Source organism: Conger conger, chromosome 14 (genome assembly GCF_963514075.1).
Source record: "Conger conger chromosome 14, fConCon1.1, whole genome shotgun sequence".
NCBI classification, from domain to species: domain Eukaryota; kingdom Metazoa; phylum Chordata; class Actinopteri; order Anguilliformes; family Congridae; genus Conger; species Conger conger.
The window spans coordinates 17,022,796-17,036,108 of record NC_083773.1 but is presented as its reverse complement, the minus strand read 5'-3'; the positions used below and the strand labels follow the sequence as shown (position 1 = coordinate 17,036,108).

Sequence of the window (13,313 nt, the reverse complement as noted above, 5' to 3'; positions counted from 1 at the left end):
ACTTTTAAAAGCCCTGTCATGAATTTATATATGCATGTTCCCTTTTGAGTTGCCCTCATTTCTCCTTTAAGAAAATGATTTTCAGAAATGTGCAGACACTGACAGGAGGGTTGTGTCATTTATGCAGAAAGTAGTGTCCCTTATGCAAAAGGTATTGTCAGTTATGTAGAAGGTAGTGTCCTTTATACAGAAGGCAGTGTCCTTTATGTAGACGGTAGTGTCCTTTATGCAGAAGGTAGTGTCCTTTATGCAGAAGGTAGTGTCCTTTATGTGGAAGGTAGTGTCCTTTATGTGGAAGGTAGTGTCCTTTATGTAGAAGGTAGTGTCCTTTATACAGAAGGTAGTGTCCTTTATTCAGAAAGTAGTGTCCTTTATGTAGAAGGTTGTGTCCTTTATACAGAAGGTAGTGTCCTTTATGCAGAATTTAGTGTCCTTTATACAGAAGGTAGTGTCCTTTATACAGAATGTAGTGTCCTTTATACAGAAGGTAGTGTCCTTTATACAGAATGTAGTGTCCTTTATACAGAAGGTAGTGTCCTTTATACAGAAGGTAGTGTCCTTTATACAGAATGTAGTGTCCTTTATACAGAAGGTAGTGCCCTTTATACAGAAGGTAGTGCCCTTTATACAGAAGGTAGTGTCCTTTATACAGAAGGTAGTGTCCTTTATGCAGAATGTAGTGTCCTTTATACAGAAGGTAGTGTCCTTTATACAGAAGGTAGTGTCCTTTATACAGAAGGTAGTGTCCTTCATACAGAAGGTAGTGTCCTTTATACAGAAGGTAGTGTCCTTTATACAGAAGGTAGTGTCCTTTATACAGAAAGTAGTGTCCTTCATACAGAAGGTAGTGTCCTTTATACAGAAGGTAGTGTCCTTTATACAGAAGGTAGTGTCCTTCATACAGAAGGTAGTGTCCTTTATACAGAAGGTAGTGTCCTTTATACAGAATGTAGTGTCCTTTATACAGAAGGTAGTGTCCTTTATACAGAAGGTAGTGTCCTTCATACAGAAGGTAGTGTCCTTTATACAGAAGGTAGTGTCCTTCATACAGAAGGTAGTGTCATTTATGCAGAAACTGGTGTCCTTCACGCATAAAACCGTATTCAGATTTTACCACTTCCCCCTTCCGCCACAGACCCCTGGGAGCCCAGAGAAGTACTAGGCCAGCATGTCTGGAAAGATTCTGTATATTGTATTATGTTGCATGTACTGTATCTTAGGTGGACTGAGCTAACAGACACATGAGAGCAGATGATGACACATAATGCTGCTGATCTCTGCATATAAACAGTGAAAGGAATTGTGAGCCAAATGCATAACACAAGGGCCAGGCTAGGCGGAGAAGGAGCCCATCAGAAGACACCTGAAGCGAGACGTCATTTATCTTGACAATTGACAAATGAGAAGATACAAAAGGGGACATAATTAGCTTCTCTTTGGATGTTACGGAGTTGCACCTTTTTATTCCTGAGGTTTTTTATTTTTAGAATTTAGGGATTATTATGTCAGCCCTGCAATAGATGTGAGGTTTTTTTGCTTTATCTCTTTTTTAAGGTGACCTACTTCCAGCGGATGGAATCTTAATACAAGGAAATGATCTGAAGATTGATGAAAGTTCCTTAACGGGGGAATCGGACCACGTGCGGAAATCAGCAGACAAAGACCCCATGCTTCTCTCTGGTCAGTGACCATCGGCCTATCATTTACGATTTCTAGGTGACCTTGTTTTTCTTCTCGCGGAGTAGAGCAGGGAGTAGCAATGGGACTTGCTATGGTACTCATTTATAGAGTAGTTTAACAAATGGACAATTCAAAGACATTGATGAATTAGTCAGACCTCACCCCTATTTTCTGTAAACTACACAGAAGCCTTATGTACTGAATCAATTATTCAACTCACAACAGCCTGACATTTTCTAAATGGATGAAAAGGGATCTTAATTATAATTTGAATTTCAATGAAGAAAGAAACACATAAAATTGATGTGCAGTTATGAATTTCTTTCAGCTTTAATGGCTTTTCTCGAGGTCATGCACTAAAGTTACATCATTTTGACAGAATATTATTTGTGCAAAGTGCACTTCCTGTATATCTGACGAAGATTATGCCATTGGTCTTTTATTTTGTTCTCAACTTATATTTATGAGAATTTCATTTTGCCTTTATTTGCAGTCATACCCCATATTTGAATACATGGTTAAGAGCTGGATATTCAGAAAGCTTATGGTTCTAGCTTTTGCTAATTTGTTAATGTGTCGTGTGGTGTTCAGGGTTTGCCTTTCAGTGAATAACATTTATAATGTAGTACCTATATCCAGATCAGATAATTCAGTTTCTGTGTCAGGACAAGGTGCACATAATTGTACATTTTCTTCCATACTTTTAGGATTTTAGTAGTACTTGTGCAGCCTGAGTTGAGCTGAGCTGCCTTCAACTGACACATAATCTGAACAAAAGGGAAGTGATAGAGGATAGAGGAATAGAGGAACGTGATATTTTTTCCAAATTAGTGCATCTGTAGCCTGATGTTATGGATCAGATGACTTGAATGCCAAAATAGTAAAGATAAGAATATTCCTGTGAGCTTTGGCAATATTATTTAAAATTGATAACCAGTTGAATGATTACTCATCCAAGCATGCCACACATCTTAATTGTAGGGATAAGCCTGGATATTCCAATGTTTTGCCTTGCATTCATTCACTTGGTATTTAAAAGCAACAAAAAAAATAAGAAGAAACCCAGTTACTTATGTAAGATTTAAACCATGACATGCAGTGCATATACAAGAATGCATAACACGACAGTGTTCTGTTAACCACCTGTTCTAAAAGAATTGTGCATTCCTGTGCATATATCTTGTGCTATAAATAGTGGTTTATATATCTTATACCATGGCTATGAAAACACAAGGGGGAAAAAATAAAATATAACACTATAAACATTTTAAACGTTTTAAAAATTAAATTAAAACCATAATGTACACATGTACATATCTGCCACAGAGTCAACAAAGTTGTCTATCACTATCAGCTATCAAAAAGAAAAGAGAAAAGTAAGTAGCCTAGCTACACATTAACCATTGATGCATTTTACAGTAGGTACCGGAGTCATAAGCAGATTGGGTAATATTACTGCCGAACCCTGCTTGTAATGTTACTACTGAATCCCTGCTTGTAATGTTACTACTGAACCCCTGCTCGTAATATTACTACTGAACCCCTACTCGTAATATTTCTACTGAACCTCTGCTCGTAGTATTTCTACTGAACCCCTGCTCATAAAGAGGCTCAGCATTGCAATTAAAATATCCGATGGATAATACCCTTATTTACCTCATATTTAACCTTAGCGATAAACTATTAATGACAGTTGCTATGGCTATGTTTCCTTTTATTTTGTGACTTAAATGATACTCTGCATTCCAGATACTTTAGAAACTCCTAATTCTGACCTCATTCAAGCTGGCCAAAATGTGAGAATGCACAATAACGGCAAACAACAATTATGTTGCAAAGTTATGTTCAGTGTGTGAACAGCTTATGAGATACAATGTATCTCTATGTCAGAGCTAGTTACAGCTTCTTGCCTTGTTACCAACACCACAAACTCCAATCTCCAATACCGGATCTACATATACAAGCTTCCGAGTTGACATGGAACACAGCAATTGAAAGATTTCTCGTAGTGATTTCTGTGAATACGGATCTCTTTTCAGTGTGTTATTATTTACATACAGTTCTACTGAAAAAAAGAGGGTTTAATTATCTGGGTATTTTGGAAACTAGGTAGTTTGGAGCCAACATTACCAGGAGCACTCATTGAATGTTATTCAGGAAATTGTTTTAAGAAAGTTGATGACCCTTCCCTGACCTGTGCCCCTGGATGCATACCACAGGCACCCACGTGATGGAGGGCTCGGGCCGAATGCTGGTGACCGCGGTGGGAGTCAACTCTCAGACAGGCATCATCTTCACGCTCCTGGGTGCAGGTGGAGAGGAGGAGGAGAAGAAGGAGAAGAAAGGTATGTCGGCAGTTATCCAGTCTGCATACATCAGGAACGTTGCGTGGAGCTGTAGCAGAGATCTGAACTCCCTTTTTTTTCATCTTCAGTCCAGCCTCCGTGCCGACATGAGTGAAGAAGCTATGCTTACAGTATCTGCTGATGAGCCCAGTTCAGTTTATAAATGCAGATTAGCACAGACCTATGGAGTGCCTGTCTCCATGTGCTAATCTAAACCAGGAGGTTGATGAAGTTCAATTCCTTACCGTGTTTCTTTTTGTATTATTGCACGGCACCATATAAACAATAATAAGTATTGCCTTCCAGGGTGTTCACTCTTGCAACCAGAATATTAGGGAATCATTATGGATTGTAAAGCTGAACTACAGACAATAATGAGGGGCGTTGAACAAAAGAAAAACATGTATTTTATTGTTCTTTTTATTTAGCTTTTTTTAGTGTGATTATGAAATGTTTTTATCATGCTTATTGACCTTAAAGATCTGCTCGCAGTTGCCTTGAAAAATGTTCTAAAGCATAGATTATGTTACTCATATACATCATTCTCTAGAAGCGTATTTTAAAGTTATTTGTAGATTTCTGACCATTGATGGTCCTAAATAGGTGGAAGGCAAGATACTACTAGAAATTAATCTCCTATATTTAGTTTATGTAATAATTGTCCACCCAGTTGTACAGTAAATGGGAAAAATATATTTGTTGCAGTTATGACTCTTCAGAACTGAACATTATCTGTGTAAAAAATCCCCACAAATCTCAAGAACATTGTTCCTTAAACATTATACTGCTCGTTAATAGTAATCTTACCGGTGTAACGGTCTCAGCCAGCATGTAGCTACACCACCTTATTGTCTTATCATTCTGAAAATCACTATGCAGGTCAGGCAGTGGAGGATGGCCAGCAGCCAGCAGGTAGAGTATGAACCTGTGTCACCTGACCTCACTGTGCCCCAGGGGTGTCTATCAGCACAGTCACAGTTCAATCCTACCCGCCCCCCCTCCCCACCAGTTTACCCAACTAAACCCTCTCTTTAACTCCAGCCCCCTCCCTACCCCCACCCCCCATTCCTGACCCAGCTTCAGTCACACTGATTCTTCACTTAAAAAGAAAAGCCAGTCATGTCTTTTTAAGTATGGGAAAAAAGGCATCTCATCCATGTTTCTGCAGAGGCTGAGCTGATCCATGGGTTGACCGAATCTGCTGTAAAATTCCTTAAACACAAAAGAATAAATCACTTTTTTTTTTTGCGCATGGCACATCAATATTATCACCAAAGCAAATCTTCTTGGCAAAACGAGAACCGCTGGCTCGCTTTGTGATTTTGTTATTAATTTGAATGTGTTTTTATTCAATGATTAAACACCAGACAGTACATGTTAGTGACTTATTGCTTGCTATAAATGATGAGTTGGGCCCCGTCCGTATGATGACGCATGCTTTTAAAGGCTCTGCCTTAATTCGAGGATCTCTCTGTGGCCCCAGGCACCTCATCATCACTGCAAATCCAGGAAATTGAAAGTTAGATATAACTGATTTTGGGTTAAAAGTTGCCCTTTTCATTTTCACCTAGCAGAATGTGCTGATGGGTAGTCAGACCGAGAGAGGGATTCACATTTATATTGGAAAACCCCCGCAAAATAACAATCAATAAAAATGAATCAAAACGTGAAGGGAGTCAAATCAGAATTAAACCACTTAAGGTTGGCTATGTTGGAGCAGTATAACAAAATTAGCATACTATGTAATTGTAAAGGGAGTGTTTCATTCCTTTTTCTAGTTAGCCTCATAAAACACTGTAGGACATACTGTATATTTTTTGTGCCAAAATATAAATCCACTGATTCATTCTGTAGCACTTCTGATGGTTACAGGTTTAGCATAGGAGAAGCTGGTCAATCCACACCTATTGTGCCATTGATCATTGTGTATTTGTTTATTTTTTGTTCTGTTTATCCATATTATGTGAGACCTGTCTTTATGTTGCATTGTGAATGTTATGCCTGTTAATAGCATTCTTCTCCCTGCCCTTTCATTTTGAATCGTTGTATAAAAACAATACTAATCATGGTGATGAGGCTCTTGTTTTTCCTAACCATGCTATTTTTGTTCACTATTTGTTGTCCTTTTTTATCCATTATTACTCGCTAGACCACTCCCATCCCTCCTCCAACCCCATCTCAACTATAGCTACCGATGGTGCTGCAGGCGCAAATGCCCCTGGTAATGCCAGCCTAGTCAATGGTACGTTGAGAAGACTCCCTTGTCCTTATCCAATGGGTATCTCCCTCTCCAACTGTTATGATTTTCCCTTCTTATTTTCTGACTGTACACTTATTTTGAATGCATGTCACCTGTAGTTGTGATACAGTCCTTTTTTCCTCTTAATTCTCTCCTTTCTGTTTGTTTACTTTTCCCCATAATGCGTATGAATAACTTACACAGGAATGCCACAATAAGTAGTCAAAAAAAAGAATCAGAGAACGGATCCCTACTGTAGCTCGTATCGTGAACCCAAGCGCAGATATCCCTGTGCATTCGGTTGGGATTGCACGGGTTCGGGGCAGGCCGCGTTATTTCACCGGTCATGTAACATGTGGCTGTGATTTGTGACTGAGATCTAAAGGAGATGAATCCATGTTGCGGTTGTGATCTGTTCTAAGAATAGGACCTTATAACCGCCCACAGGACTGGGTTCTAAGTTGTTGACCTTTTCCCCTTATCAGTATTTTACCTGAATGGGGTATTTTTCAGTTTCCTCAGTCTGCCGTGACTGAAAGGCATTAATATACTGCAGAGCTTGAAATATATCGAAAGGATTTCTGCAGACTTCGAAACTTACCCAGCAAGCTACCACCTATCAGGCCGTCGTTGGTAACCGCAACTGTCCGATAATGGCAGGACCATTCACCAACTATTCTTTCAAAAGCTGACCCTCATCTTGGCCGCCTCACTCGGGGAACACCGTAGTGCCGAGTCGCAGAGTGCGGGAGGGCCGACAGCTGTGCCGATGGTACTAATACTATTTCTGTTTTAAGAAGAACGTTCTGGAGTGCAACGTCATTTAACAGAATTATTCTCTCCCTTGTACAAAACAAAGGATCCCCTTGTTTAAAACACATAGTGTAAATGTGCACCAAATATTGTGGCAATTCCTCAGCATGTGTACTATCTTAGACTTTGGTAGCATGTTGGCAAACTGCGTTTTTTTTACTTTTAATGCAAACCTGCTCACATGATCTTATTCTGTAATTTCAGCCTTTTTCTTTCTTAGCCATTGTATAGTAAACTCCATTTGTAGCGAAAGCACTGGAACACACCTGATTTCATATTCGCAGGATTGCAGTACAGCCACATTTTATACCTGATAATCATTTGATCACTTCTTTAATGAAAGTATAAATATGGCTATAGGGTTCAGCAGGGTTTTTAAACAAAGGTCACAGACATTGCAATATACTGTATGTCTAATATGTGAAATGATCAAAATAAGCAATTAACTAAATTCAGGATAATCACTTGAGGATACTGGATTTAATTCTCAGAATGAAATTGTTAACAGAGGTGAAACAATGGCATTAATACATATATATATATATATATATATATATATATATATATATATATATATATATATATTAATGCCATTTTTTCACCTCTGTTAATAATTTTTATATATATATATTATACAGTTAAGAGTTTCCTTATTTTCTGAAACAGTGTTGTATTTAGATAAGTCCAACAGCCTGCACTGTATGTTGGACATTTTCCAGATGATATTTTTGTTATTCTTATTTATTGTTGCAAGAGATTTTTATAAGTCAATGAGTTCTATTTTCACAAAAGACAACATTTGTCAGGATTTCATTTTTCTCCATGGAGGTTATACATTGTGCAATAGAATAAATCCCTATCAAACCAAACATCAGCATATTTTCATCCAGTTATTTTCATCCATTATTATAAAAAATTTAAAAAATCTAAAATCTCAGCAGGTACTGTACAGTAAGGTAATTTTAAACAATTTTCATAACTACCTGACAGACTCCTTTGCTCACTATCTTGTTAACTTTACAAACTATACTATTTACACATACGATATATATATTTTATTTTTCATTATTTGGTACAATTGGTAGATGGTAACAATGCTTTATATAAACAGTTGAAAGGAATGATTCTCTCATTATATTTAAGGTACTATATGTCCACCACATTAGATCATCCTATAAGTTCATTTTGTAATTTAAACAATGTGAACAAACATTTTTACAAATTCCTGCAGCTGCTGCATTTGTAAAACTGATGGAGCAGCCATACTAGTTATCTTTATGTCAAACCTGGTCTGTCACATATGCAGTACAATTCATTGGCAATCCATGATTATGTATTCTGGGTGGCTTTCCAGCCTATTTTGCATTGGAAGCAGAGGCATTGTGACCAAATTGCCCCAATTCTTGATTATTGTGATGACAAGTGTTGCATAAAATGGCTTTTCTCAATATTCCTGTGGTGTTATTGTAAAGTTCTCACACCTGCCCGTTCTCTTTTGTGAGCAAGTGGAGACTACTGCGCAATGGGACAGCAACCATTTATCAGTCTGACACATAAATATGACACCATGGATATGACTATTAGTAGATGTGAAAGATCATAGCAAAGATCATAATCCTGTGCTATTCAAAATGGTGGCTAGCAATTGCAGTGCAGTGGATCTTGTAGTTCCTGTACGGCGGCCTGTAGTGTAGCGGCTAAGGTACATGACTGGGATTGTCTCCTGCTCAGTCCAATCAACTGTATGTTGCTCTGGATAAGAGCATGTGCCAAATGCCTGTAATGTAATGTAATGTAATGTAGTGCCAGTTCTTATCACGCCACCTGCCTTTTGATGCTCCTTCACTTAGTCATTAGCTGGCATTATCTCATGTGCAGCTGACTACATCATTAGCATACGCAGTGTTAGGATCTATGTTGTATTCTAATCATTCATCAGGAAATATATTTTGATAAGACACAGTATATATCAGATATTTTAGTGCAAAAACATAATTAAAATTGAAATGAGTGGTACAATACTAGGGAAGCATTACAGAGCAGACCGGTTTGGCTGGAGCTTTATCCACTGAAGGTCTGTGCAGAATACACTGGGAAAGTACTTTTGTTAACCTCCAAGTGCAGTATGCTGCTTTTTAAAACAGTAAAGATATTAAAAATGCTGAAGTTGTTTCCAGCTAAATTAAATAATTTCCCCTTTTATTGTAAACACACATACATGTGTACACATCCGGTGCGAAAAGCAACAGTGTAGCAAGCATATTGTCGTGAAAACAGTTTCACAGAACAACAGAGATTGTCACTGGCGGAAACTTCCGCAGTAGTTTTAAATAATAAACATGTTCTTTTGAGACTTGACAGTGCTGGCCTTGTCATCATATTGTGCTTACCTTGGCTTTGAAGTGTTCCAAACTAGCTGCCAAATAACATGTCAAGGTAAAATCTTGATGGGACATATATTAAAAGTAATTGGAATGCATTAAACTGAAGGGCATTGATGACTGCTTTGTTCTGAGCAAATTTTGTATGAGGAAAATTACATTTATCATTTTATAATCCTGGGGTGTTTGCCATTAGAGTTTACAAAGATGGCTAACTTTGGGGACATTATGTAACTTCTTATACTGTGTATTAATTGTGAATATTTTGTTCCTTGAGTTGCATAAAACAGTTAAAAAAGCATTAAAAAGTTACTGGCTAGTTACAGTAGTGAACTTGCTTACTCTTGTGACTCTAGAACTTTCTTACTCTAGTGCTTACAAAACCATGCCTGCTCTAATAACCCTTAACATACTGTACCTTTCCCATACAATTCACTCATATCATACGATATATTAACCCATTTCTTACCTCACTATCATGATAATCTTCAACACGGAATACATGCCCAACATTATTCTTGTACTTAGTACTTCACTATATAATAGAAGCCCATATATCTTATTATACAGCACAGTACCTAGTAAAAGCAATAAAGAAATAAATACATATGTATTTAGACTGTTTTGTTTCTGTAGTCCAGCACATTGGATTTGAAATGAAACAATAAATGTGAGGTTAAAGTGCAGACTCTCCCCATTCATTTACATTCATATTGGGTGATGCATGTTGCAATCACATAGTCGCCCCATTTTAAGGGACCAAAAGTATTTGGAGGTTGTTTCTCAGCTGCTTCTGAATAGGCAAGTGTATTAAATCACTTCCTTAGTGCAGGTATAAGAAAGCTTTCAGTATCTAGTCTAGATTCTAGGATTGCCTTTGGTGTCTGTTACTGGCATTTGTCAAAATAAGAATCACAGAAAAACAGAGACCTCGGCCAAACATTAGGTTTACCAACTGTTTGGAACATCATTAAGAGGATAGAGAGCACTGGTGTATGTTTGGGATCATTGACTTGCTGAGGGATGAAGCACCATCCAATTAGTTTGGAGGCATTTAATTAAACTCGAGCTGATAAGGTACTTCTGTACCTTTTTGAATTAATTCTGCTGCTGCTATCACATTATCAATGCCAGCAGGTGAGTCAGCACCTGTGGCAACCATACATGACTAAACTATAACACCCCCACCACCATGTTTCACAGATTAGGAGAGATACTTTGGTTCTTGGGCATCTTGCTCTTGCCATCACTCTAATACAAGTCAGTCTTGGTCTATCCACAATACTTTTTTCCAGCAGGCTCTTTTAGGTACTACTTAGCAAACTTTATTCTGGTCATACAGTTTTGTAGATCTGATTCTAATCCAATGTGCTGGTGTATAGAACCAAACGAACAGAAATTGTACCACTATCCAAATACTTACAGACTGCGCAGTAAATAAATAAATATTGCAGCAGTATAAAGTGTGCTTTCAAACTGACTGCTCTCTGTTATTCCTCCCATTAATTAAATTAATAGAATGGTTTTGGGCTGGCTGAAAGACATGCACTACATGCAAGCTTTATTTTTCTGGTTGTTCTTGCTACTTCAATAAATGATTGCCAGTATTAATGTAGGTGTGCAACTTCCAGGCCTTCCAACTTGGTGGAAAAAGACTTGCTCTACCATAGTTGCATGCATAGTCATGTGATGTTACAAGATTACCAAAATACTGTACACTTCTGGAAAGAAAATAATGTTTATGACAGTATCATAAGTGTGCAAGGATGCATTTTGTATTTTTCAAAGTGTGTAAGGCGCTTGGTTGAACTTCTGCAGCTTTCTCAGAACTGGCTGGCTAAACTATGTATTTTGAACAAACTTCAGCGAAGTAGGTTAGCCAGCTTTGCTTCTCTTTTTTTATTGTGGTAATATTATATAGGAAAACAGTTGCTGGCTTTTATAGGCTAACATCTTCACCTAGACTTGTGCTGTGAACTCCTATAGGTCGACACATTATTACTAGTCTTAACAGTATTTTCCACATCACCTGTGGCTCAGTGACCTGTCTAGATAATACAACTGTTCTTTTAATGTCTACACACCACTGATGCAAAGATGCCTGTATTTTGTAGTTGAGAGGAAAGAAAGAAAATATAATGCTTCATAAATTGCAGTCCAATCCTTGAATCAAGGTAAATAAAACTAAGTTACAAAATTTCAAAAATTTGTCTGTTTACAGTTTCAGTCAAGCGCAAAGCACAGAATCATGTAAACCACCAAGAGAGCATTGGATTTGCTTTCCTTGTTGCTGTGCCGGTGAACAGGGAATTCATTCAACCGTTATATCACACTTTCCAGTCGGAAGAGTGGATTAGTGAACTCTACTATCCTGCAGTAGCTTTCAATGCAGACGATATACAGTTTATGAAGGTTTTGTAGTTTTTCAGGCCTCTTGAAAAACAAATTCTGGCGTTTAACAAGCTGCCCTTTTATTGTTTTAAAAATTAGTCCTTTTTAGTTTTTATTGTTTTTTCCCTGTTTAAACCCCTTTGGTGATTCAGCATGCGCATCCTGGTCCAAGTGTTGTTCTGCATGCTGTGTATCCTTCTGTGCTTGTGTTGCTCTCTTCTCATTGTGTTTAATGTGTGACTCTTTTGTCTTGATATTTTGTGAAGTATCTGAATTGCTTTTCTTGTATAATTGAGTAATGGAGTTCCTTCTAGTCATTAACGTGAGTATATAAATTGAACTGATTTTCATTCCAATTGGACATCTAAAAATAATAAATTAAAAAACACTTCCTGAGGACCAAGGTGCCTTTACAGTATGGTACTTTATAATTATGGATTTAAAAGTCATAGAATCAAAGCTAGCTTGTTATGCGCTCTGTGAAGCAGCCACCATTTTAAAGAATGAGATGGCTGCTGTGAGCTATACATTTGTGTAGGAAAATTCTGACCCCTCTGCCAACTTAGGATGGCTTTCAATCATTGTTGTTATTGATGCAGTTTTGACTTGTGGGTGTATTGACCCAGGTCTAACAGTGGCATGCTACATTAATCCAGATTCTATGCACTGACAACTGGTGAGAGAAAGTAATGGTGGTGAATCTTCCTTGCAAGTGAAGGTCACTAAAGCAATTCATCACCAGTGAATTCTCATTCATTGACTTCTTTCATTATTTATGACATTCAAGGACAACAGGTCAAAGACAATTTGAATATTGGTTAACATGCACATTAAATGCACGCGCTTCATATACTTTCTGAATTCTGTTTTTGTTCTGTGCACCTTCCAAAAATCTCTGTAGACACAGATATTTGTGTTTGTGTTGTGTATCATGAAAAAAATGTTTAATGTGGTGTGGACAATCGTCTTAACATTTTATGCAACAAACCGCATATGTAATATTGATAATATTTTGATAATATTTTTATATAAACACATTTAAATACAAATGATATAATAATTCAGAAAAGTGTAACTCTATATTAAAGAGTAAATTTGATTTAAAGAAAAAATATATACATACATTTGTCAAATTTGACAGTGGATAGTCCACAGTCACATCACCCACACGAGTCATGTGACTTGTCTTCAGTTATGCATTAGCTGTGCTATTTAGCCTCTGGGCCCACGGCATACATGTGGGCAAGTCTGAGAACATGCCTGGAGTTCATGAGCCACATCACACAAACGACTGCAGCCATGCACCTCGCCTAAAGAGGACACCTACACATAACTCTCATTTATGATGCAGCATTTGTGTTATGTATGTTACTGTCATGGATGATGTGAAATAAATATTCATTTTTCTGTCTTCCTTTTTATTTGATTTCACTGTAATGTCCCGTGTGATGAATGTTTTATTGT

At 37.5% G+C, this 13,313-nt stretch overlaps 1 protein-coding gene across 4 annotated transcripts in view; it reads left to right on the top strand.

The window, feature by feature from the left end:
• atp2b2 (ATPase plasma membrane Ca2+ transporting 2) overlaps window positions 1-13,313 on the top strand; it is a 168,539-nt gene that overhangs the window by 116,783 nt on the left and 38,443 nt on the right. For all 4 annotated transcript variants that reach the window (XM_061219328.1, XM_061219326.1, XM_061219327.1 and 1 more), the window contains 4 exons: window positions 1,555-1,680; window positions 3,900-4,025; window positions 4,905-4,937; window positions 6,175-6,267. In XM_061219328.1, coding sequence (XP_061075312.1) covers window positions 1,555-1,680; window positions 3,900-4,025; window positions 4,905-4,937; window positions 6,175-6,267 — 378 coding nt within the window. The remainder of the gene's footprint in view (window positions 1-1,554; window positions 1,681-3,899; window positions 4,026-4,904; window positions 4,938-6,174; window positions 6,268-13,313) is intronic.